Source organism: Esox lucius, chromosome 8 (genome assembly GCF_011004845.1).
Source record: "Esox lucius isolate fEsoLuc1 chromosome 8, fEsoLuc1.pri, whole genome shotgun sequence".
NCBI lineage: Eukaryota > Metazoa > Chordata > Actinopteri > Esociformes > Esocidae > Esox > Esox lucius.
Window position 1 is genome coordinate 25,478,201 of NC_047576.1, and position 27,413 is coordinate 25,505,613.

At 41.8% G+C, this 27,413-nt stretch overlaps 1 protein-coding gene across 1 annotated transcript; it reads right to left on the bottom strand.

Moving 5' to 3' along the window:
- Positions 1 to 175: 175 nt before the first annotated feature.
- Positions 176 to 24,272, bottom strand: b4galt6 (UDP-Gal:betaGlcNAc beta 1,4- galactosyltransferase, polypeptide 6). Its single transcript, XM_010872312.4, has 9 exons — positions 23,493 to 24,272; positions 15,332 to 15,448; positions 13,528 to 13,641; positions 10,618 to 10,742; positions 10,390 to 10,506; positions 9,946 to 10,133; positions 7,081 to 7,203; positions 6,870 to 6,971; positions 176 to 4,680 (listed from the first exon to the last, which is right to left on the bottom strand). Exons 1-9 carry the CDS (start codon positions 23,605 to 23,607, stop codon positions 4,533 to 4,535), a joined length of 1,149 nt encoding a protein of 382 aa, XP_010870614.1. The 5' UTR covers positions 23,608 to 24,272; the 3' UTR covers positions 176 to 4,532.
- Positions 24,273 to 27,413: the final 3,141 nt, after the last annotated feature.

Below are 27,413 nucleotides of genomic sequence, written 5' to 3' on the forward strand. Positions count from 1 at the left end.
CAGAATAATTCATTGATTGGTTAAGCTCCATTCTATAGACTCCTGTGTATTCAGTAGTGATGGAAGTGGATAAATGTGATGTTGAAACAGCAGGTGCTCCTATACTGACAACAACTGTTACACATAGCAGGTAAGACAAACAAAAACACAGGAAATACTTGAGGTTTCAGAGGTGTTTCCCAGAACATGGCAATAAAGGTGTTTTATTCATATTCTGTTGACAAAAAAAAAATAAAAATAAAAACTTTACAAAGTCCAACAGTTTAACTCAACTCTAGTAGACTTTTACTGGCTGTTATACCAACAACTGAGGAAGATTGACAGGACGGGTAACCGGGTTGGCTTCACCATCTAAAAAGGGGTCCGTGCTGCCTGGTGGGGCAGGAACTCTAGCACATGCCTATAGCCAATTAAATTGCTGAACAACATGGAGCTGCGAGACTGTGCAAATGACGCACAAGTAGGCTACATCGAATGAAGGTCATTTGACACCCCATCGACAAGGCGTTCACAGTTCATATTTTCACAAATGCATCTCCCTAATAATCCAAGAATTACAAATCCATGAAGTCAAATGAATATGCCTGACAGTGAATGCGTTAACTTGATTTGTTTACTAGATATGACACTTTACTCCCTTAGACTTGATTTCAAAAGTCCCTACTTCCTCCGTACCATCGGCATGTCCTGGGTGACCATGGTAACAGAACAGGTGGCTCCGGCCATAACTCTTTGTTCGGACAGAGAAGCATAGCGAAGAGATTTGAGGGCCCTGTGTCCAAGAGGATTGTGCATATCGTGGTCCAAGCAGCCAGAGTAGTACAGGCCTCGGAATAGACAGCAGAAACATTAGATACGGCCAACCATTGGTACACAAAAGAAACAGGATGGCATCTTGCCTCCTTTTTTGGAATCCTACTCAGCCCGTTGCAATGGAAATGTTCCCAGAAACTCGGAGCTCCAGACAAAGGAAAACCCAAAGTTAGAAGAATAAAAAAAGAAATACATGTGCACTCTAACTTCAGTTTTAAAACAATCCAAACCTTTACTGCATCTTTCAACCGAGAATGCAAAGTGGGAAAAAAAAAGAAAAAAAAACCTCAAGGCACAAATATGAATACTGCAAAAATGTAATACTCTACATTACAAATTGTGTAATGGTGAATATAGAAATTTGAAAAATGTTCTATTTCTTTTAGGACTTTTGAACAACCAATAAAGAAGCAGTAGGATGGGTGAGGAGTGGGATGGTAGCTGGGCTGGGGGTGGATGAACAGATGTAGCACTGCCCAAGAACCCAGTAACACCCCTTCCTTCCTTCCCTACCTACCTACTCCCCTCAGAGGCAATAGCAATATGTACAACTCAGAGGGGAAATCCCCAATTGCACCCTACTCCCTATACAGTGTACCACTTTTGATCAGAGCCAGCACTACACTTTACATAGGGTGCCATTTAGACTCATCCACAATACTGATCAGAAACCAGCTCCAGTGATGGGTGCGTTCTCTAACAAATACCTTTAAAACTCGTAGTAATATAACTGACCCAAAGACTCAGCATCACTCTTCTACAGTAACTCATAGTGACTCCAATAGGTGGGGACTTGAACCAACTTGGTTGCCCATATCTTAAAGTATAAAAACAAGAGAATGTATCCTCTTATGTAAAACTGTTACTAAGAAAAAGGCATAGACCGAGAAAATCCCTGGACCCAGTCTGGAACTGCGACCCATACCCAAAAGACCCAGAGCCATGTAGAGATATGTTGTCTATGTCATACCCTGGATGCCATAGATATGAGTCTTGATACCTAAACCCTGATCCCAATTACCAACAGTTGTCTTGTCTAGTTCCTCTCAACACGGAGGAGATGCTGAGATACAGAGGAGACTCACAGGGGAAAATGAATGGAAGAGGGGGAAAAAGGACAGAAAGACTAGCGTAGATTCATGTGTAGAAGACACAGAAGCCTGGTAGACGAATGACGGGTATGTATTATAATTGGGACTTTGGCACAGTTCACCACCTCCCATTGAATGTATTATTACTATGTTCTGGATTTTGTCTCTACACCATTTCTCAATACACCGCTGAGGTCTTATGTAACTGTTGTAGCTACGTTTTTTCAAAACCAAACAGATTTAACCTGGCGCTTGGCCAGTGTTAGCCACTTTAGCTTTTGAGAAAAAATGATTGTGTAAACATCTTCAGGACACTCCTCCACAGCACTTCAAGAGTGACAGGACAGAGCAGGGAGTTAGGTCCCAAATCACACCCCGCTCTCTGGATAGACCACTACTTCTGATCAGGATGCATCGGATTCCACTCAGAAGTACTCAGCATATTCTTTTTAATTCAGACAATGCCGATGCTAGAGGCAGAACAGGAGTGTCACAGTTAGATTGATGCTCTCGTTTTCCTGCATTCTTGCAATGCTATGATAGAGAAAGCCTGGGTTGTTTGGATAAAGCAGTTCTATAAATCAACATCACTAGCAAAATGCACAGAAACATTTAAATATGAAATGGGGAAAAATATAAAAGTTTCAATGTACATGAGGGGAAAAAGTAAACAGGTAGAAAACAAGATAAACAGGTCCTTAATTTGTCCCTTGCTAATCTTTGTAGTGCTCAAAACTTGAACAATTTAAAAGTGTTCATGGCCCAGGTATCTGCCGGCGCCATTCAAGAACAGGGAATGCCTTTAACAGTGGCTGCTGTTCTCTCATTCTGGCCCCTCAATGCCTCGCAAGCATATTAGAAACACGGCACATGTCACGCACGCAAAATAGCAAGCTCACGCGCATTACAGACACCTAACATATGCTCAAATGCATGGTCCAGTTAATTAACACACGAGCCACGCCACACAGATGCAAGCGTGCGCACGCACACACACACACACACACACGCGCACACATACGTTTGAAACATAATCCTGTACCAAACAGGTTGTTGGTACTGTTTCCACTCATCCACCACCAAATCAAGCGGAAGATAGAGTGACATCTCAGCCTAGCATCTTTAGCAGCGATGGTCCTCAGCTCTGGTCTAGGGTATTACGTGTCTCTTGTCAGCATCAGGAAGTGACATGTGACACTCTGTTCCAAAGCTATTACAGTCCTTTGACCCCTGACCTCCACCTGTCTTTGTACAGGATAACACTCCACAACGCTGCTCAGTCTTTTTCACACAGTGCACCTCAAGAAAGAGGAGAAAAAGACAACAAAAAAGGCAAAACTGGAAAAATATACACATCTTCAAAGAATAAAAATAAATTACAATAAAAAAAAAACATCTGGTAACAAAATACATTAAGGCATGCAAAAGATGGTCAACCTAAGGGATTTCAATGTAGTTTCTTTTTTTAAGCCAAATTTCCATCAATTGTTAGAACATCTTCCCACTTAAATGGAAGAACCACGCACTCTGTTAAGTCCTTAGGAAAAAGGTAGCTGCCAAAAAATTAAAATCATCTGGAATAATAACGGTGACATGCTCTGAACGTTTAAAAGGCCAAATATTTACATACGTGTTCTGTGATCAAGCTTAAGAGGCCAGTATTTACATACGTGTTCTGTGATCAAGCTTTAAGAGGCCAGTATTTACATACGTGTTCTGTGATGCATCGGCAGTGCAGAAAAGGGAACAGCAAAACACTCATCGTGTAACCAACAGAAACAGGATTGAGCGCTTTAAAATGTCCATTAAAAAAAGCCAAAAATAAATACAAAGACAATAGAACACATCTGAAAATGTATGTCACATTACACGGCCTCCTTCATTTTGCCCCTCCCACCTCATCAAGGAATATTCGAAATCTTTTAAAAAACGAACGATATGTGTAAAAAAATAATATAAAGTGACGACACAAAAGGTCAGTTGGCTTGTAAGGTGATAGTACCGAGACATTAGAAGTGAAAGCTGTGCTGAGCGGAGCAGAGAGAAAAAAAAACCAGAGCCCCAAATGGCATCCTATTCCCCACATGGCGAACTACTTCAGACCGTGGCCTTTAGGGCCCAGGTCAAAACGGGTCTCGGTCCAGAGTAACGCACTGGGTGGTGAATAGGGCGACATATGGGAGGCAGCCAGAGCAGAGGTTCTGAGGCGGGAATGACACTTTAAGGCTTTGCAGTAAACATCGGGTATGAAACGCTGCCCGTCTCCTCAAATAGTATCATGAGGGGTTGACGTGAAAGTAGCTTAGTAGCTAAAGCCAGCATGAACACATTGACATGCAGCAACACAGCCTCTCTCAAACACACACACGCAAGCACACACGCACGCACGCACGCACACACACTCGCGCACAATCAATTGTTCGATTAAACAGACCCTAGGCCCCTTTCTCATATTTTAGTTGGAGACTTTTTTTTTTTTTCAGAGTGAGGTTTCTTGGCAACGTTACATGGTGTTCCTCCCAGCCCACCCCTCTCTGCCCGGCTTTGGTGTCCCAGTTGTTGTGCAGGGTTGTGTGTGTGAAAGTGTTCATGGCGTCGGGCGGGGCCGTAGGGGGTTGGGGCCAGAGGTCAGTAGTCTGCGATAGGGGCCATGTCAGGGTGGAGGTCAACAGTGATGTTCTTGTACAGGGTGCCCAGGGAGATCTCCGGGGTGTAATTCAGGTTGTTCAGGCCATCCAGGTGCTGCCTCTCTTTGGAATACCTCAGCAGCTTGTACCTGCACAGAAAGGATTTGCGAGCTGTTAGAACAGTCCCGCATCGACATCACAACCTATTCGCTACATAAAAATACATATTGCCTGATCAAATGAGTTCATGTTGAAAGAAAAAAAAAAAGAGTTCATGTTGGAGATGGGAGAACCTTCCAGAAGTTAAATAGAATAGCCTAAAATGCAGTAAGCCCACATGTCACCTATAAATATTTGAAAAGGTCAACTTACAACTCGCCACTAACATTTATCAACAAATGCATATTGCTTGAACCACAATTGACTGGGGTTCCGTTACAATATTTTCATTTGTGGATAATTGTTATTTCACTAATTGTTATTTAACTGTCTTTAGTGGGGGGAGATCAATGTAACCCTCTGACGCGTCACTCGCGCTAGCTCAAATCTCATCGTCCTGAGTGAGCGAGTTGGGTACATACAGAGTCCAAAAGTGTCTTCATGATTTTAGTACAGAAAAATCTTAGATATTTCCATTCAAGAGGCATTCAACACAATTATAGCTAGCCATTTCATTTGAGAAATGTCTTTATGTGGATTAAAGCGCAAACCTTCGAGATCTCCTGGGACCGTACGATTCAGATATGAATGTGTACCATTAAAGCCCTAGTATTGTCTGTAGATTGATGAGGGGAAAAAAATCAACTTAATCTATTTCCGAACAAGGGAGAACAATGGAAGGGGTCTGAAAAATTGAAAGCACTGTAACCAACTGTTTATACCAGGAGTCACAGTGAGAGAAGAATGAGGATTAGCCTAGATTAATCCAATTACACAGTACCACAGAAAAACGTACATAGCATTAAAGCTAACAGCATTAGAAAGACCGTAATCATTAATGCTAATGTATTAGCGGGATCCTTATTAATAATGCTAATGGAATCAGCAGGATCCTTATTAATAATGCTAATGGAATTAGCAGGATCCTTATTAATAATGCTAATGGCATTAGCAGGATCCTTATAATGAAATGAGCTTTCTCCGCAGGGTGGCTGGGCGATCCCTTAGAGATAGGGTGAGAAGCTCGGTCACCCGGGAGGAGCTCAGAGTAGAGCCGCTGCTCCTCCACATCGGGAGGGGTCAGCTGAGGTGGCTTGGGCATCTGTTTCGGGTGCCTCCTGAACGCCTACCCAGGGAGGTGTTCCGGGCCCGTCCCACCGGGAAGAGACCCCGGGGAAGACCTAGGACACGCTGGAGGGACTATGTCTCCCGGCTGGCCTGGGAACGCCTCGGTGTCCCCCCGGAAGAGCTGGAGGAAGTGTCTGGGGAGAGGGAAGTCTGGGCATCTCTGCTTAGACTGCTGCCCCCGCGACCCGGATAAGCGGAAGAAGATGGATGGATGGACATTCAGGGGATCCTTAGTTAGCTTTTCACACAAAGGAGATCCCTTGGTTTACCCTAATACTTAGGACTTGGTTTATGCCCCCATTTACAACCGGACAGATGCCTTTTGGCCATATGTCGTTATCATGCAGTCTTGCAACGATTTGGTTGTAACTTGAGACGGGAGAGAGGTCGATAATGTCCGCCTCACACATGCTGCTTGCAGTGGCTGGTGGCATTCCAATACGCATATCCACTTTTCTTGTTGCCCACCACCACACAGCTTCTGCTGGTTCTGTCGTCCTACCTGAAGGTGGAGAGCAAATGCTTCCTGAGCTCCCGGCTCATGGCCGTGGGAAGTGGAGGATGCGGACAACAGTTGACTGCGGCACACCGGACACTCATCAAGGTGTGCTGAGGCTACTTCAGGTCCGTACCACAGGGCAGCACCCCTACTCCCCACAGGGAGGTCACGGCCTATCACTTCGTTAACTTACAATGACATGAGCTCTGCTGCGAGCTTACCAGAAGTACACAGAACCTAACGTCACCAACACTAAGCCTAGACGCAAGCAACCCTTATTGTTCCATCAACACTGTCTGCACCAAGACTACATTTTTAATAAACCATGGAGTCCAAAGGGCTACATAAATGTGGATGCAACAGTAAAAAAAAGAAAAAAGAAAATTCAAAAAAGTTAACTTACTCCTGCCCACAGATGGCGGTACAGATGAGCAACAGTAAAGACTAATTTGGGATTCAACAGCCATTCAAGTAAGGAAATGTGCAAGGTGTGTTTAAGAACACCCCACATCAAATACTAGGTACTGCTATGCCCTCCTAGCATGGACTGACCTGCCCAGGAACTGCACCTCTCCTCGATGGTGATGTGGAATGGATTTGTATTTACCCATCTCTCCCTCTGGCCGTGTAACGTTCAGACCAGCATAGTGCACTCTACAAAAAACAGGAACAAACAAAGCCTTTCACAGAGTAACCAAAGCTAGGAAGGAGTTATATTTTTAGACATCTCTCAAATGCACATTTACACACACAACTTACTGACCTGTTCCAGAGGTCATCGTCCTCTCCTCCCCAGCCCCAGAATGCATTGGGAAAGCCATTGATCTTGCGGAACTGCTCCACTGTAAGTCCACTCACGCCCCCAAAGAACTCACTGTAGGGTAGTCTGTGGACAACACACACAGCATTACACACAGACGCAGAAACACACCTGTAACACAGTCACCATACACGCAACACAGACAGGGAACAGACACCTATAACTACGTAGCCTAGCTCTGCCTGGGGAAAGAGTGACTTAAAACCAAACGACAGAAAGGAAAAAGAAAAAAGAAAAGAGACCTTACCAGTCAGTATCACAGGAAAGCAACCAGGTAACAAAGAACAAGTCTAGCTCTGTTACAACAAACTGACAGACACACACAATTACGCTTTTAGACAGTTTATAAAACAGTCAACAAAGAAAACATCACCAGACAGAAACATCTCCATAGATTTAGCCTCACTGGGGAGGGAGAGAACCCTGTGAAACTGCTGAAGACTTGGAGACAGGAAGCATCATGAATGAATAATAGCGTTGCATGATATATCAACATTTGGGTGGAGACAAAGTGAGGTACTTTTCGATTCTAAAACACCACTTATTTTTTACTTATCGATACGTTCACACTTTTTCGTTCTGTCCACACATTTTCGTGTGAACAGAAAGAATGACAAAGTAACATGATTGCCTCCATTTCACTTGTTCTTCATGTCACCAGGGTTTGCTAAAATGCGCCTTTTCCTAATTTTATTATGCCCTGCCAATGGCGACGCCCCAAACTGTAGTCAGACTACACGTCACTTTCAAGGGAAATTCTACAACAACTTGCCAAATATAATGGCTACGACACAGTACATTTAAATACTATTTTGTTTCTAAACCCAGCCCATTTTAACAAACAAACTAATGCTACACATCGGAATATTTAATCAAGTACAAACTGAAGTGAGACAGTTAATCTGCATTTCATTACATTGTTCCTTGTATTTTATTGACTTATAGATCCAACAGTATGCTGAGGTACCATTTGCCAATCTAGGAATTTCCTAATATGGGTCAGTAGTGTGGAATCTGAACATTAACAATTATAATGTGAATGTATGTTTCATTGGAAGTGAATGTGCCTAGATAATGAGAACAACAGAAACATCTCTGTTTAGATTATTTCTCTGTAGGTTGTGCTCTAATGACCAGAGGAATGTTCGCATTGCCCATTTGGCATGGGGCTTACGGTCTTGGAAACCTGATCTTTGCTATGTAGAAACGCCCTTAATGTATAGGCTAGCTGGTAACCAACATTACAGTGAGAAGATACTGGAACGTTCACCGAATGACATCTGTGCTGCAATTTTCCAATAAACGTGAGTGAACTTCTCCCTCGATTTGATACGGGTTCTACATTATTTGACCACTATACGAAACCACCGATTTCTAACAGTAAGATACAACAGAGATCACTTTACTAAAGAGAAATTATTAATATACGGAAGTATTTAAATGCCGAAAGGCTTATGAGAACATTTGTTTTTGCAAGCCAAACGCTAGGATTATTAATTAGCAAAAGAATGTACATGCAGAGAGGCTTAAGAAATATTGTACTAACATCCATCATTTCAAGGCAAATGCTACGCTAGGACCAAAGGGGAAAAACATGAGTATTTATTTCATTACACTTAAGTTCATGAATTTATTTACCGTTGCTAGCTAAATGACGGCAGTATATTTTTATGTCATCATGGACAGGATGGGCTCAAATGATAGAAATCCAAAAACGCCCATTGTGCAATGCTTTAATATACAGTAGGGAGAACAAGTATTTGATACACTGCCGATTTTGCAGGTTTTCCTACTTACAAAGCATGTAGAGGTCTGTAATTGTTATCCAGAAAATCACATTGTATGATTTTTAAATAATAAATTTGCATTTTAATGCATGACATAAGTATTTGATCACCTAGCCACCAGTAAGATTTCCAGCTCTCACAGAAAAACAAACAGTTCTGTGAGAGCTGGAAATCTTACTGGTGGCTAGGTGATCAAATACTTGTCATGCATTAAAATGCAAATTTATTATTTAAAAATCTTACAATGTGATTTTCTGGATAACAATTACAGACCTCTACATGCTTTGTAAGTGGGGAAACCTGCAAAATCGGCAATGTATCAAATACTTGTTCTCCCCACTGTAAATGCTGAATATTGTGTTCATGTCATTGTCATAAAGAAATTATAAAAAATGTGTTAATGCACCTGACATTACATTTTGTGTTTTTTACCTCTAGACAACCAAATTTGGAACATATTTTCTTTGGCTGTGTTTGATTTGTGAACTTAGACTTGGATGGCAGGCTTTGGGTAAATATGAAATCAGACCAAAGATTATTTTCATTATATGTAAGCTATTCTAAATGGCACACCAGAGCAGGTTGCAAAAAAGCATAAAATAGAAGAGAAATAATGATTATTCTGCAAACGCAGCTTTTCAACGAGAATGTTTTTATTTCTTATTAAACTGTTGGCTGGCAAAGTATGGCAATCTAGCTGTATACTTTGTTTTTCCCATCAGTTAGATGTTTGATTAGTGGTAGTAGTTTATTTAGGCTTTGGTTGGGGGCAGCTGGTGTGAATGGAATGGTCAGATAGATATTGCCAGAGTGAAGAACTGATAGTTTGTTATGGTTTATTTTCTTGATATGAGTCTGTAAATTCACATTACAAAAAAAACAACAACTGTAGAGTCAACATCAATTAACTGTTGTCTACATTTCACCTGCCAATTTAGAGACATAAAAATGATATCCACAAGATCATCTGTGACCTTCTGGCGTGTTGACTTCTGTGCCCTTGGCGTGTTCAGTGACTTACAGGTACATGTATTTGTCCAATTTGGCTGCAAAGTGGCGAGGCATCTGACCACAACCGTAGTAGTTCCGGTCGTTCTCCGGGATGTGGTCAACATCATGGAACACCAGGCAGTCCCAGTCCAGATCTTTCATGGCTTCCAGGAAACCCACGTTAAACAACATGGCTCTGTTGAACGGCTGGGTACCAGACTGATGGGAGAGATAGAGACGTTCAATAACATTGCCCTGCATTGAATCATTTTTAAATCGCTTTCCATTTGTGGATTACTGTATATTTGTCCCCTTTTCCTATTAAATCAATAAAACACTGGAACCAGAGAGGGGAAGGGATGGATAAAGGTGAAAGAAAGGCTATATTGATGAACTAGACAGGCTGAATAGGTTGGCTGAGAAGAAACGCCGGCAGTAACAGAAGAACCTCTTCAGACACACTGAATGGCAGTACCTGCTCAATGACGTAGTATGCAAACTGCAGCCTCTGTCTCTGCAGCATGGGAGTGAGGTGCTGGAACAGGATGGGGAGGTGCTCATGACGGTTGCGGAACGGAATCAGAACAGCCACCTATGCAGGGGGCGGGACTGTCAGACACAACCCACAACATGTGATAATGCCATGTGTAACATCTGACAATAAAAGGTCAAATGACATTACGACAAACGTCATCGGTCGTACCTTCCATCGCGGTTTGCAGTCCTTGGGTTTCCAGTGGCCTCCAAACTGAACATCAAGGTACTTGGAGAACTTCAGATCAATCTCCTCCATCGGTATCTCAGTCATATTCACATGCATAGGACCCTCTGAGAACACACACACGCACAAAGATTCTTTGAGAATACATATCACAAACTTTCATGTTGACATCCACATAAGCCAGAGAACACAACACAACCACACACAAAAAATAGACACTTCTGATAAACAAAGACAAAGGTAGGAAATGTATTGCATTCAGTAGTGTAATTCTGGAAATGTGTTAGCTAAACGACGAAAATGCAATGAAAATGTAACAGTCACAATGCGGTTGTTATGGACACTTTTTTCATCAAATGTATTTATAAAGCCCTTTTTACAACAGCAGTTGTCACCAAGTGCTTTACAGAGACACCCGGCCTTAAACCCCAAGGAGCAAACAACAATAGTGTTGAATTTCAGTGGCTAGGAAAAACTCCCTAAGAAGGTTGAATTTTAGGAAGAAACCTAGAGAGGACCCAGGCTCAGAGGGGTGACCAGTCCTCTTCTGGCTGTGCCGGGTGAGATATTAAGAGTCCAATTGGAATAATAAATACATTTCTCTGGGCTAAATTCAGAGTCTATTTGATTTTAGACTAGGTCAGAAATATGACCAGGTGGACAAGGACAGGGACAGCAACGGGCCCCCCAAACCAGGTAATCCGCAGGTGTGGACCAGGACCTCATGTCCTCCTAAAATGTAAAACTGGAGGAGACTGAGAAAAGTTAGTAGTGCATTCCTCATATCCCCCAGCACAATAATATAGCAGCGTAACACCTTGGAACTGAGACGGGGAGGTCCGGTGACACTGTGGCCCTACCCGGGGGAGGCCCCGGACAGGGCCCAACAGGCAGGAAATCAATCCACCCACATTGCCAGGCATCAACAAAAGGGACACCCACCACACCTACACACACACCTACAGACTGTCGTCAGTTTCTGAACCATGGAGGCAGGGAAGAAATGTCACCTATTTACATTATCACAGTGGTAGGCTAGAGCCAGAATAGAACAGGCTAACAGTGCAAACCCAACTTGAGAGCTAAAATATTATCACCAGGCCAAAAGACTACACTGACAGAGAGGTGTGAGCAGGCCATGGAATAGAGCCAGATTGCACTGATAGCACAGAGTTGATTAGGGGTAATGCAATATGTTTAACTCCTGGAAACATGGCTATCTAGATCCAATCTAGTGTGGTAAGCCGGACGGAAGGCGGGAGGCAAGGGGGAAAGAGAAGCAAGGGGGAGACAAAAAACACCTAAATAACAAATCTCAGGACAGTTGACACAAAATAGTGAGCTGATCGTAGTGAAACACACACTGCAGACCAACAGCTGGTTTAAAGGTACAGTGGATATAAAAGGTCTACACACCCCTGTTGAAAATGCCAGGTTCTTGTGATGTAAAAGAATGAGACAAAGATAAATCATGTCTGAACTTTTTCCACTTTCCATGTGACCTATAATGTGAACAATTCAATTGAAAAACAAACAAATCTTCAAGGGGGAAAAATTCAAAATAAAAACCTTACAATAACCTAGTTGCATAAGTGTGCACACCTTCTTATAACTGGGGATGTGGCTGTGTTCAGAATTAACCAATCACATTCACACTCATGTTAAATAGAAGTCATTACACACCTGCCATCATTTAAAGTGACCCTGATTAATCACAAATAAAGTTCAGCTGTTCTAGGAGGATTTTCCTGACATTTTCTTAGTTGCATCTCAGAACAAAAGCCATGGTCCGCAGAGAGCTTCCAAAGCATCAGAGGGATCTCATTGTTGAAAGATATCAGTCAGTAGAAGGGTACAAAATCATTTCCAAGGCATTAGATATACCACGGAACACAGTGAAGACAGTCATCATCGAGTTGAGAAAATATGGCACCACTGAGACATTACCAAGAACTGGATGTCCCTCCAAAATTGATGAAAAGACAAGAAGAGAACTGGTCAGGGAGGCTTCCAAGAGTCCTACAGCAACATTAAAGGAACTGCAGGAATGTATGGCAAGTACTGTGTGCTACATGTGACAACAATCTCCCATATTCTTCATATGAATGGGCTATGGGGTAGGGTGGCAAGACGGAAGCCTTTTCTTACAAAGAAAAACATCCAAGCCCGGCTGATGTTTGCAAAAACAAAAATCAAGCCCTCCAAAAGCACATGGGAAAATGTGTTATGTTCTGATGACACCAAGGTTTAACTTTTTGGCCATAATTCCAAAAGGTAATTCCAAAAACAACACTGCATATCACCCAAAGAACACCATACCCACAGTGAAGCATGGTGGTGGCAGCATCATGCTTTGGGGCTGTTTTTCTTCAGCTGGAACCCGGGGCCTTAGTCAGGGTGTAGGGAATTATGAACAGTTCCAAATACCAGGCAATTTTGGCACAAAACCTTCAGGCGTCCGTTAGAAATCTGAAGATGAAGTTCACCTTTCAGCATGACAACGACCCAAAGTACACATCCAAATCCACAAAACCATGGCTTCACCAGAAGAAGATTAACGTTTTGGAATGGCCCAGCCAGAGCCCAGACCTGAATCCAATTGAACATCTGTGGGGTGATCTGAAGAGGGCTGTGCACAGGAGATGTCCTAGCAATCTGACAGATTTGGAGCGCTTTTGCAAAGAAGTGTGGGCAAATATTGCCACGTCAAAATGTGCCATGCTAATAGACAGTTTGGTTTTCAATCGAATTGTTCACGTTATAGGTCACATCAAAGGTGACATTATTTTACATCACAAGAACCTGGCATTTTAGCAGGGGTATGTAGACTTTATATCCACTGTAAGTGTTCTGGTTATTTACTCACAGAAGGTAAACGTTCTGGTTACTTACTCATAGAAGGTAAGCGTTCGGGGCAGGGGAGGTTCTGGGCGTATGTGAAGTTCTCAGGGAGGTATGTGGTTGGCTGTACCATGTATTCACTGGAGTTACTGCCATCTGGGTAATCTACCGGAATGAACGACACAATAAGAAATCAATGTTCTTTGTGCTGTATGACAAAAAGAGAAAACCCCTCACATTTTTGTAAATATTTTCATTTGACAACAATGAAGAAATGACACTGCTAGAATGTAAAGTAGTCAGTGTACAGCTTGTATAACAGTGTAATTTTGCTGTCCCCTCAAAATTACATAACACACAGCCATTAATGTCTAAACCGCTGGCAACAAAAGTGAGTACACCCCTAAGTGAAAATGTCCTAATTGGGCCCAATTAGCCATTTTCCCTCCCCGATGTGAGTTGACTTGTTAGTGTTACAAGTTCTCAGGTGTTAAATGTGGAAATAATAAATGAAACAATCTTTGAACATAATTAAATACAGTTCAAATGACATAACCCACTAATAACCCAATTATTCACATTCATCCTGTTAGTTGGTCAGGCAAATTCGTTTTTTCGTTTGGCTCAGCTAGTTCACAGAAAGAAAAAGAGAAACATAGTCACTATTATTATTTATTCATTCTAGCGTGAGCTAAAATAATAGTATGTACTTGGCCTGGCTGAGCTGGGGTGTACTTTTTGACTCTAATCTATGATGCAAAATATTGTTTCAATAACTAATTAATTAATTACTGTGTGAAAACATTCAGCTATATTACATTAATTATAATGGCGAAATATGAGAATAATCAGTGTTAACTAAGCCAATATGTCAACAATTCCCTCATTAGCTATGTTATCATGTCCATGTTGCACGATTCTAGGTTCAGAAAAATAACATTAGCTACAGTAGCTACCAAGCTCTCAGTCTCATGTAGACACACATTCATGCTCAAATGAAATTAAGTCAATCAAGTCACAAACTTGCAGTACGTCCTGGTTATTACTCATCACTGGCTGGGAAAGCAGGCTGGTAAAGTGAGCTACAAATAACTTTACTGTAGCTGTTAGGTCAGCTTATTAGCTGCTAATTTGGCTTTGATATAGCAAAGAACGTTGGCAAAATTACCTTTTTAAACATAACGAGGGGTATCTAATGGTATCTAATAAATGCAATGTTTGATAGAGGATCAGCTAATATTGTACTATAAGCAATTATAGAGAGATCAGCATCAAAAACCATGTATTTACAGGATTTTCATTCATTTATTGTAGTCGTTTTCAGTCACAGCTCTCAGGTTAACTGTGTATGTGCGGTTTTCCGCCTTCAGCTCTGTGTGTGTGAGCAGCACGACAACCACCAGTGATGCTGAATAAGAATGCTGGGCGATCGGACTCGTATTTATCCAGGCTACTCCGACCGCAGCCTCAGGCTAGCAAATTAATTAATTATTGCTGCAAATTATAAAGCGTCCTTGAAAACCAATAATGTTCACAATCATTATTGATGATTTTAATGAACGTAAAAAAATACAAAAAAATAAAAAACAACTCACTTTTTTCAACTAGACCAGGTGCAGCTAAAAACCACCAAACATTTGAAAAAAAGGCTAAAATAAAATACAAAACTGTATTTTTATGGGCTGATGCACTGTCAACTCCACAGCAATAGCTATAATTCAGACATTTATTTCATTTAGAAACCTTGTCATGTTTACCCAACCTGTGTCTAGTCTGCGGCGACCGTAACAGGGTTCAGATGGGGCTGAATGTTGGGGTCTCCTAACTAGGGTCAGACTGACAGCAGCTAACTCACCTGTGCCATTAAGGGTAGCGTTCTTATTGGTGTATTGCCGGATCATCTGGCCAATGGTCCTCACATTATCCCTCAACATGATGCCCTGGGCCTGCACCATGAAGTAGTATGTGTTCGCTAGAGTGAGAGAGAGAGAGACACACACACAGACAGAGTAGTTAAGTCTACTGGACTGGTTGAATTCCCCCTTTCCCTCCCTGAGTCTCCAGGAAAGGTGGCAGGCACATCTTCCATTATAGTTTAACTCCATCCCAGCAGCAGTGACGAGAAGCAGGATAAACAAAAGGAAAGAAATCAGTGTCTGGCCTACACGCTCCTAAATAGCACCCTATTCTACACATGGTACACCACACAGAATTCAGAAGACAACCCTCACTGATTGGGGGAAACAGCCACAGTTCCATGTTAACCACAGTGAAAAACCAGGGCCAGCCCAGAGCGTCATTTACAGAGGCTGTTATTCCACACAAGAAACTGCAGGCACAGGAGAGTGCTGCCAGAAACCAAGTTTGGATAATGGGTGGGTGGGTTTCAGGTGGGTTGAATGACAGTGCCGGGCCACTAATGATTCGGATCTCCATTTTCAACACACTGCAGTATCGATTGTACCAACTAAAATTTGCACACTTAGTTCTTCCTTTGAAAGAACAGAAAGTCGCCATCTTCATGGCAAGTGCCGCATCTCAACTAGAGCATTTCAATAACCCGCCCTATATGACAAATAAAAGAAGGTGTATAGTGTGGAAATAAACTTAAGTTAAACTTAAGAATAAATAAATAATTCATGCATTAGACTTTTGTGTTTTGGTATCGAAATGAGTATGGAAAATCATGTCATTTCTCTGGTATCAAATCCAAGTAAAACATTCTGGTATCCTGACATCCCTAAGCCAAAGATATTTTTTGGAAATAATCTATGAGAACTAGGACAAATTATCCCTATCAAGGTAACATACATTTCAGCAGCCAGCCCACGCCTCTGACACTTAGGGTGAAGCGTTTGATCTAAACAACTCTATGCCTAGACGCGAGTTATTTAGAACACAGCCTAGACATGTTTTTCAGCATAACAAATAAGAAAAGTGACAAAATGCATATAAGCCAGAAGTTTACAAATAAAACCAGTAATTATGTGAACATTTTCAATAGAATAAGGTAATCTCCCCAGCAGAAATTAGGGGGCTAGAATTGGCATCTATGAAGAGTGAAGTCAGCCAATGGGAGCTAAAAAAAAAAAAACTCCCTAGGAGCTTAGGAAGAATGATCTAGTAATACTAGCTAGTACTGATGGGTGTTCCTGTTCTTCACAACGACCTTGTTATACCTGGTTGACTAAAATGGCTCATTCCAAAAGATTAATCACCACAGATTTTCCTGCATATAAAACTCAAAGGCGGTCGCCTTCCCAAAATCTTGCACCGCCTCTGTGGGTAGACATGGTAAAACAATTTTGCTCTCATACGCTAAATAGCCTACCAGTGATATACTGCAGCAAATATGACCGAAGGATGAAATGTTTCATATTGGCAGTGTTGCCAGGTCGGTAGGTTTCCCCCACAATGAGCTTGGGCAGGTAGATTTACAGATGTATAGAAGATGTATGAGCATTTTCTCAGATTTCACGGTCAACCGTCCTGCCGTCGTGGAGATGAGTAACATCAGAAAAACAAGTGGATCCTAGTTCTCTTTTATACCCAAGCAGGGACGTCACTAGAAAATCATGGATGGGGGGCTAAGCCTCGTTTTCGGGGGTCTGAGCATACTTCCCAAAACATCTGTACATAATGTATATTTAGAGTAACAATGGGTGAAAAATCTTTCCAAATAAAGAATGTTTGGTCAAGGTTGGCTAAAAGTAGACCTATCTCATAGTTTGTGTTAGACACTGATCTAATATGACTTAAATAAAGAAATTAAAGTCCACTCTGTCTTAATCTATTAAACACCAACAAAAGTCACAAAAACAGCTGTACTATGTAGCCAAAATAATTTTGTCCACTATAGTATATGAACATCTACATACAACATGTTCTGGTTCTAAGCAAAATTTATCTGAATCATTCCAAAAACAGATTGTCATTAGCCCATTCATCTCGGAATTATTATTATTATTAAAAAAAGGAACATTTAACAACCGGACTTCCCTTCCTCTGAATAGAATATGTTGCAATACGTTAACTTCAAACCAGGGGTGTACAGTATTGACTCAATACCGTTATCGTACTATCACGTTGTGCAATATCAAAATCGAAAATGTTGCCGAATGTATGCGATACTTCGTTTCTTTTGTGGAGTGATTTGTACGTTGACTTTGTGTTCGATTTAGAGCCCGCGTGAAACCGCTATACAATGATCATATTTCATTGGTCGGTTGTCCAGTCACATGCAAGTGTGAGCACACGGGTCCTCTACACGAACATACCCTATGGAGCATAAAGAATTTCCATACATGACATTTTTACGATCTATTATTTTTTTTACCTCCATATATTTCTATTAAAAATGGTGGTGGGCTAGCTGAAAGGTTATATAGATTAGCAAAACGTACCATTGCTTTCCAGTGAGATAACATTTTGAACTTGAGGATTTACTTCAACCCGACCACTAGAAACGTTAGCTACTATTTACAGAAGACAGCTGCTTCAGATGAGCGAGTTATGTTACAAGCATCAAACTCAACCAAACATGGTGCCAAATGAACACGATTCCATACAATTGCTATACAATTTGTAAGAAGTTACATCTAGTAGAATCACTATTTTTTCCCCGAGACAGACAAAGATGACTGGTGAAAAGACGATTACTGTGTAGATTATGGTATGTAGGCTACTCTCCACAACATTTCATATGCGATATACAGTGTAAAAATATACAATGAACATATTTAAGTCACTAACAATATAAATACATGAACGTGAAGACGCTGGGTGAGCGCAAGCAGCATAACCAAATAGCCTACAGCTGAAGGAAGTCGAGAGAGGGGATTTACAGTGAGGAGAACAAGTATTTGATAACCTGCAAAATCAGCAGTGTTTCCCACTTACAAAGCATGTAGAAGTCTGTAATTCTTATCATAGGTACTCTTCAACTATTTTTTAACTGCACCTGTTTGAACTCATTACCTGTATAAAAGACACCTGTCCACACACTCAATCAAACAGACTCCAACCTCTCCACAATGGCCAAGACCAGAGAGCTGTGTAAGAACATCAGGGATAAAATTGTAGACCTGCACAAGGCTTGGATGGGCTTCAGGACAATAGGCAAGCAGCTTGGTGAGAAGGCAACAACTGTTGGCGCAATTATTAGAAAATGGAAGTTCAAGATGACGGTCAATCTCCCTCGGTCTGGGGCTCCATGCAAGATCTCACCTCGTGGGGCATCAATGATAATGAGGAAGGTGAGGGATCAGCCCAGAACTACAAGGCAGGACCTGGTCAATGACCTGAAGAGAGCTGGGACCACAGTCTCAAAGAAAACCATTAGTAACACACAATGCCGTCATGGATCAAAATCCTGCAGTGCACGCAATGTCCCCCTGCTCAAGCCAGGGCATGTCCAGGCCCATCTGAAGTTTGCCAATGACCATCTGGATGATCCAGAGGAGGAATGGGAGAAGGTCATGTGGTCTGATGAGACAAAAATAGAGCTTTTTGGTCTAAACTCCACTTGCCGTGTTTGGATGAAGAAGGATGAGTACAACCCCAAGAACACCATCCCAACCGTGAAGCATGGAGGTGGAAAGATCATTCTTTGGGGATGCTTTTCTGCAAGGCGGACAGGACGACTGCACCGTATTGAGAGGAGGATGGATGGGGCCATCGCGAGATCTTGGCCAACAACCTCCTTCCCTCAGTAAGAGCATTGAAGATGGGCAACTAAGCAGTGGCTCCGTAAGAAGCATCTCAAGGTCTTGGAAAGGCCTAGGCAGTCACCAAACCTGAACCCAATAGAAAATCGTTGGAGGGAGCTAAAAGTCTGTATTGCCCAGCGACAGCCCCGAAACCTGAAGGATCTGGAGAAGGTCCGTATGGAGGAGTGGGACAAAATTCCTGCTGCAGGATGTGCAAACCTGGTCAAGAACTACAGGAAACGTATGATCTCTAATTGCAAACAAAGATTTCTGTACCTAATATTAAGTTCTGCTTTTCTGATGTTTCAAATACTTATGTCATGCAATAAAATGCAAACGTATGATCTCTGTAATTGCAAACAAAGATTTCTGTACCTAATATTAAGTTCTGCTTTTCTGATGTTTCAAATACTTATGTCATGCAATAAAATGCAAATTAATTACTTAAACGTATGATCTCTGTAAATCGTACAATGTGATTTTCTGGAATTTTGTTTTAGATTATGTCACTCACAGTTGAATTTACAGACTTCTACATGCTTTGTAAGTGGGAAAACCTGCAAAATCGGCAGTGTAGCAAATACTTGTTCTCCCCACTGTACAGTCAGGTGAATCTACTGAAAACTATACATTGACATAGCATGCCCTCCTAGTGCTCCTCAGGAGAACCATCTATGCACAGCCAGGCCTGAAAAGGTCTCTCTGTCTGAAAGACGTTGAGGAGAGTAAGGGTTTTGTAGCCCGAATTACAAATGGAGCGGGTTTTGTTATAGAGAAAATGTTTTGTCACATTTTGCACTTGCTATTGATACAATCCCTTATGAAAATGAGTCAATATATTTACTTGTGATTTCCACAATATTTAACCAGGTTCCGTCGACTCAGAACCAACTCTCAATTCTAATCACAACCTAGCCAAAGGCATTCAATTGCAAAAAGACAAGAGTATGCAGCAGTTATCTGTGGATTTGGGTGCTCTGGGTCGTTGTCGTGCCAAAATTGCCTGGTATTTGGAACTGTTCATAATTCCACCCTGACTAAGGTCCCGGTTCCAGCTGATGAAAAACAGCCCCAAAGCATGATGCTGCCACCACCATGCTTCACTGTGGGTATGGTGTTCTTTGGGTGATGTGCAGTGTTGTTTTTGGAATTACCTTTTGGAATCATGGCCAAAAAGTTCAACCTTGGTTTCATCAGAACATAACATTTTCCAACGAGAAAAGGCTTCCTTCTTGCTTTCAGCAATGAGATCCCTCTGATGCTTTGGAAGATCTCTGCAGACCATGGCTTTTGCTCTGAGATGCAACTAAGAAAATGTCAGGAAAATCCTACAGTAAAACTTTATTTTTGATTAATCAGTCACTATAAATGATGGCAGGTGTGTAATGACTTCTATTTAACATGAGTTTTAATGTGATTGGTTAATTCTGAACACAGCCACATCCCCAGTTATAAGAGGGTGTGCACACTTACGCAGCCAGGTTATTGTAAGGTTTTTCATTTTTCTCCCTCAAAGATTTCAGTTTTTTTTTCAATTGAATTGTTCACAATATAGGTGACATTAAAAAATGGAAAAAGTCCTGACATGATTTTTCTTGGTCTCATTCTTTTACATCACAAAAACCTGGCATTTTTCATGGACCCAAAGATGCTTTACAAAATTAACATGAAACAGAAACTAACAACAGATACCATGAGAAAACTAAGAACATTTTGAGAATGGGATTGGGCATGGCTAGGGGTAGGTGATTTTAACCCGATAAGTCTTGTGGCATTGCTGGAAGATGGGGATAGTCTCAGAGTCACGAATAGTTTTGGGGAGAATTCCAGAGCCTAGGACCAACTCCCGGAGAAGGCCCTGCCACCAACTCCCGGAGGAGGCCCTGACACCAACTCCCGGAGGAGGCCCTGACACCAACTCCCGGAGGAGGCCCTGACACCAACTCCCGGAGGAGGCCCTGACACAAAAGCCTTTGAGTTTGGATTTTGGGATTATGAGGTAGCCCGCAGTACCGGAATGGAGTGAATGTGTAGGTTGATATGGAAGAAGTTCTGAGAGGTAGGCAGGGGTGGTATTGTTTAGGGCTTTATATGTCAGTAGGAGCAGCTTGTTGTCAATGCATTGGGAGACAGGAAGCCAGTGTAACTCACAGAGGATAGGGTGATATGCTGCCAGGATTTGGTGTGAGTGAATAGTCTGGGTGCAGGTTTGAACCATTTGGAGATTACGGAGGGAGATAGATTTGATGCTAGTGATTAGGGAGTTGCAGTAGTCAAGACGGGATGTTACAAACTCATGTATTAGGGTTTCAGCAGCAGGATAGGTGAAGGAATGTCTGAGCTGGGCAATGTGGCAGAGGTAGAAGAATGATGATGTTACTGTCTATTTAATGTGCTGATCAAAGGAGAGTGTAAAATCCAGAATGACGCCAAGGTTACGTGTGGGGGGGGGGACAAGTGTCATCGATACTGTGAGTGAAAGTGCCAGTTTTGGTGAGGGTGGATTTGGTTCCAATGATTATGAGTACTGTTTTGTCACTAATGTGACACTGTATGTGAACACTTTTGAACTTTAATATTTTAAATCAGCAGTTGTCACAAAGTGCTTTACAGATACCCAACATGAAGAGCAAGCAACAGCGCAGTTGATGCACAGGAAAAACCAGGAAAAACTCAGAAAATGCAGGGTTTGCCGCACATATTTGGTTCCAGAATGGTTGGTTAACGATTAAGACAATGGATTCTCTCTGGTCCTCAAGAACCTCTAACAGCATGTGGGCTACAATGAAAATGTGTACTGCGGGGGTATTAGAGGAATTGGGAACCACTGGGTTAAGCGAAGTGCAGATTTGTTGATCCATCTCGCATGCACACAACTTCTAAGAAAATCCTCATGATGATGACAGAAAACATGATGGACATTATGAAGTCAACAGATTTAGTACAATAATGTAATACTCTTTTTTTTATTATTATTATTGTTATCGCCTACAATGACCATGTAGATGTTTTCTCCAACAAAATTTGAATTATTTTCTTACATTGACAGGATTTCTACCATGGAGTTACAACTAAAGAATACCTGTTGTCATGAAATGCACATGAAATGAATAAAACACCATTCCTATATTTGCTATGCAATTTACCATTTTAATTGTGTCATACTGTAGACTACAATAGTTTAGGTTATAGGCTTGACAAATATCCTTAGCGCTGCAATTAAAATCCACTATAGTGGATAACCTAAAAACATTAATAGTTATCCATGTCACGTCACTTCTGAATTTACTCGGTCAGTTATTTTCTCCAAGGCTTTCGATATGGATTTTCCGGTAGCAGTGATGTAACTGAACACTAAGCGAAACCTCATACGGTTACAAAAAAATGGCATTGAATAATTCAAGTAAAAAAATATTTGGAATGATCTAAACGAACGAGGGCCAATCATTTGTAATGGGTCGCAAAAAATGCCGACTCAAACATCAAATAGATTTTTGTGGCCAGACCACAGTGACGGAAAATAATCTAATTGGTAGATGGGCTCTGTGTTTTTTCACAGGATAAGATCCACTTAAGTAGGTAGCTGGTTTCATTCAGAGCGTTGGTTGCTATGGTTTTGGTTGACAACGTTAGCTTAGCAGCTAGCGACAAACGCGTAAGACTTAATCACCTAGTAACCAGTTCCTTACAAAAATCCTTGGAGGAAAAATAATTAATTAGTTTTAGCTAATTTAACTAGCAGGACACTGTCACATTGTTGGTACTTGGTTTGTTTCTAATTATCACTGTACAGCACGGTGCTGTACCTTAAAGTACTGTTTACAAATCAATCCGACAGAGCGCACAGGGTAGTAAAGGTTGCTAGTTACAAGACATCTAACGTTAGCAGCTAGTTAGTAATGTTACACTACAGTTAACTGCAACAACAGTTAACAAAGTAACGATAACGTTAATTGACGACTGAAGTGAATGAGATGCTTAACGTACCTACCTAGCCTAATAATTAACGTTAGTACATATATTGCAACGAATCATCCAAACATAAACAAATAATTAGATAGATAGCGAGATAAAGTTCAACGGCTACACTTAATAAACGCGCGTGAACAATGATCCCTCGCTGGTCCATTTGACTTGACACAATGAACTAACTGACTACGTTAGCTGTCCAGTGCCAGCTAACTAACGGTTAGCCAACCACCTGACCCAGCTAGCCAGGAAAGCATTCCTATGTTAACGTAACGTTCGTGTGAAATAAGTTGAATAATAAACACATATCAATTAATTGTTTTAGGTTAATGGACTCACCTATTCCAGGAGCCACATATATGAAGTAGAGACAAGTCGTAGACATGGAGAAGAAAAAAAAGAAGGCCAAAAAGGAGCGGTTCGATACCCGCAGCAGCCACCTCCAATTTACCATATTTGCTTCCGACTTGCCGATAATCCCATAAAAGATACCGTGTTTAAATTGATATGCTAAAATTAGATGATATGGTCATCTAAAAAAAAATCAATGTAACAACACAACTTGCATCATTTAATTTGGGGATGCAGCGAAACAGCTAATGCTAGGCTAGATAGTCAGGAAAACCCGTATGGCTTTCCCCTGTCAAGAAATTTCCAGATCGAAAAAAATTAGGCCTGTATCAGCCAGGCACTGTCAAGCTTCAAAGAAACCATCGATCGGGCATACTGAAACTGTGAGCCAGCTAGTTACTGATATGGGTTAACAAATAATATTGGTAAATTTCTTAAGAATACTCGAAATACTGGTCCATGTTAAGAATTGTCTTGCCTGGCGACAAAATATTTAAAAAAGACCATGGAGGGAAGTGGGTCTGCCCCGCTGCCTCCTCCCACACACAAGTCTCGACGATGTTTCCAAAACACTCACATTTGGCAGGCTACACCAAATCGTGCTAAACGAAATCCAGTAACGAAAAGCAGTTTTGCAGCGATATCGGAATGTTCTTATAGCAGCAAATATACATTTGTGTGGAGATTTTAGACAGAAAAAGTGATCCCATAAAAAAATCCAGTTTCGTTCCATTTCATTTCTGCTGCCGCTGCAGACATGTTTTCCGGTGGGTGTAACCGGTCTCTATTCCCCCCGCCCCCACCGCACCCCACCCCTTGTCATATGTCGCTATGGAAACCGTGGGGCTGCAGTGAAGCTTATGTTGGTGGGGAGCTTGGCTGACGCGACTAAGGGGAGAGCTGGTCAGTCTAATAAAATATGTTATGCAAATTAATATCATGAAATATGAAATGCATGAAGATTCAAGCTTTTGATTTGTAAAATCGGTTCAAAAAGTGTAACGTTTACTAAACAGCTATGGCTGCCCTATACAAACATGAACATTCCCTCATCTTGCTCCTTGTGTCTCATAAGATCCTGAATACCTACACTATGTCTGTTGTTTGTTTGCTCTCATACACCTACATACACACCAAGTATTCATGTGTACACACTAAAAAAGCACTCACGCAGACACACACACACACACACAGAGAGAGAGAGAGAGAGAAAATAGTGCTAGCAGGGCTGGTAATGTGGCTCTATTGGCTGACTGACAATGTTCAGTGAATGAGGACAACACCATATGCCTTTCTATAACTATGGCATTGTCCAACGGCATGACGTTAATAATATATTGTTTTTATGTGTAGCTACCAAGATGCTGTAGGCTTAGTCAATCAGTTAAATTGTTCTTCTTGAATTCCTAGAAAGAAACTGGATTCTGTATCACCTACACTCTTCTCTATACACCCTCCACCACTCTGACCCCACTGCACGTCCTCCCACCCATTAACGTGAGGTGAGCCCTACATGAGAGCTGATCCTTACTGTTCAGTCAGCACTGCACACTTTCATTCACACGTATCCTCCCTCCAGCTGTGTGATCCGACACCACAGCTCCTTTGGTCCGTGTAAATAGCAAGTCTCTCAAGAAACTGGACTCACCTGGACTGGAGGTATAACATGACTTCCTTCTGGGTTCCCACCCTCCTGCCCCATGATTCACATCTGATACCTTGGTATAGCCTTGTGTTTCTCATTGCAGCTGTCATTCCTGATTAAACATTTATCTATTTTAGCACACTGTTCCTCACATGCTGCTAAACGCATTAGACATCTTTTACAAATTGTTTATGCATGAAGTAACTGGACTGTACAATGTTATTTATGTTCCTTTGTTATTGACTTTCCACTGAACAGTTTCCTCAAATGCAAGGCCCAGAGGCAACGCCATGAAATAGCCCCAATGATCAACATGGGCCCTTTTAGTAACTTGAGTTTTAGACTGCCCTGAAGTACCCTTGTGAAACCAGCCTGTTGTTACAATAGGCCACATTCTGTTTAAATTTCATTTAAATATGTAGAAGTCAGTATGCTAGACCAGTGGTTCCCAACTCCGGTCCTCGAGTACCCCCAACAGCACACATTTTTGTTGTAGCCCTGGACAAGCCCACCCAATTCAACTCAATGAGAGCCTGATAATTAGTTGACAAGTTAAATCAGCTGTGCTTGGCTGGGGCTACAATGAAAATGTGTACTGTTGGGGGTACTTTGCTAGACCAAACAACCCTTGCAGTGGTGTTTGTTCAGATATCATAGTGCATGTATAGATACTCATGGCCACTAGATGGTGACAACACACAGGGCATTGCAGTCTGTGCATACCTGAAAGCGAAAAGCAGTCATTAGAGTGTGCCAAAGATCATGCCACTCACAGTCATTGACAGAACAGCTGTCAGACAGGTAGTCTAGTCTGGATGCCAGTCTGAACAGCTTTCATTCTGCTACTTACCACTCGCGTAACAGTATAAGCCAACTGTAGCATCACAGAGACAACTGAGGCAAATATTTTGAATTGTCTAAACAATACAAGCCATTTCCGCAGCATCATTTCACAGGTCTTGATTGTAGTCTTTTGACTGAGGAGAATAGGATGTCATAATCTGAAAAACAGCTTGAAGAAGCAGTAGGGGTGTAGAGCAGCAGATAGATTAGCAGTTCAAGCGTTTGACCAGAAAATGTTGCTAAATCAAATCCCTAGTAAAGAAATGAAAAATCTCTGATGTCCATGAACAAGACAATCAACTCTAATTGCTCCTGCAAGTTGCTTTGGATAAGAGCAACTGGTAAATATAAAAAATATCTATAGTTGCAATCTAGTAATGTAACATTTGTCAAATGCACCGAACCACACAGCGTCATCCTGTACAATGAAATGATTATGACATGGCACCCGACAAACTATGTAGTAAGAGTTAAGAAGAAGAGTATATAAGTAAAAATATATGTAGACAGAAAATAATAATAAAATAAAGCAACAATATACACAGATCAACCATAACATTATGACCACCTGCCGAATATTGTGTAGGTCCCACTTTTGCCGCCAAAACAGCCCTGACCCATTGAAGCATGGACTCCACTAGACCTCTGAAGGTGTACGTTAGCAGCAGATCCTTCAGGTCAAGGAAGTTGTGAGGTGGGGCCTTCATGGATCGGACATGTTTGTCCAGCACATCCCACAGATGCTTGATTGGATTTAGATTTGGGGCCAAGTCAACACCTTGAACTCAAATTGTTGTTGTGTTCCTGAAACCATTCCTGAACCATTTTTGTTTTGTGGCAGGGAGCATTATCCGGCTGAAATAGGCCAATGCCTCCATGGAATACCGTTGCCATGAAAGAGGGCACAAGGTTTGCAACAGTGCTCAGGTAGGTGGTACGTAACATCCACATGAAATTAACATCCACATGAATGGCAGGACCCGAGGTTTCCCAGTAGAACATTGCCTAAAGCATCACACTGCCTCCGCCGGCTTGCCTTCTTCCCATAGTGCATCCTGGTGCCATGTGTTCTCCAGGTAAGCGATGCACACGCACCTGGCCATCCATGTGATGTAAAAGAAAACGTGATTCACCAGACCAGGCCACCTTCTTCCATTGATCTGTGGTTCAGTTCTGATGCTCACATGTCCATTGTAGGCGCTTTTGGCAGTGGACAGGGGTCAGCATGGACACCCTGACTGGTCTGCAGCTACGCAGCCCCGTACGCAACAAACTGCAATGTATTGTGTGTTCTGACACCTTTCTATCAGTACCAGCATTAACCTTTTCAACAATTAGAGCTACAGTAGCTCGTCTGTTGGATCGGATCACACGGGCTAGCCTTCACTCCCCACGTGCATCAATGAGACTTGGAGGCCCAT

Bases quoted from the DNA above. Each gene is read 5' to 3' on its own strand.
- b4galt6 (XM_010872312.4), bottom strand. From the start codon at position 23,607: ATGGTAAATTGGAGGTGGCTGCTGCGGGTATCGAACCGCTCCTTTTTG. The intron at 7,204-9,945 runs GTAAGTCACTGA...TGTTGTCCACAG, and splicing joins TTGGACAAATACATGTACCT to ACTACCCTACAGTGAGTTCT. The intron at 4,681-6,869 runs GTCAGTCCATGC...CTTTCTGTGCAG, and splicing joins GAGGTGCAGTTCCTGGGCAG to GTACAAGCTGCTGAGGTATT.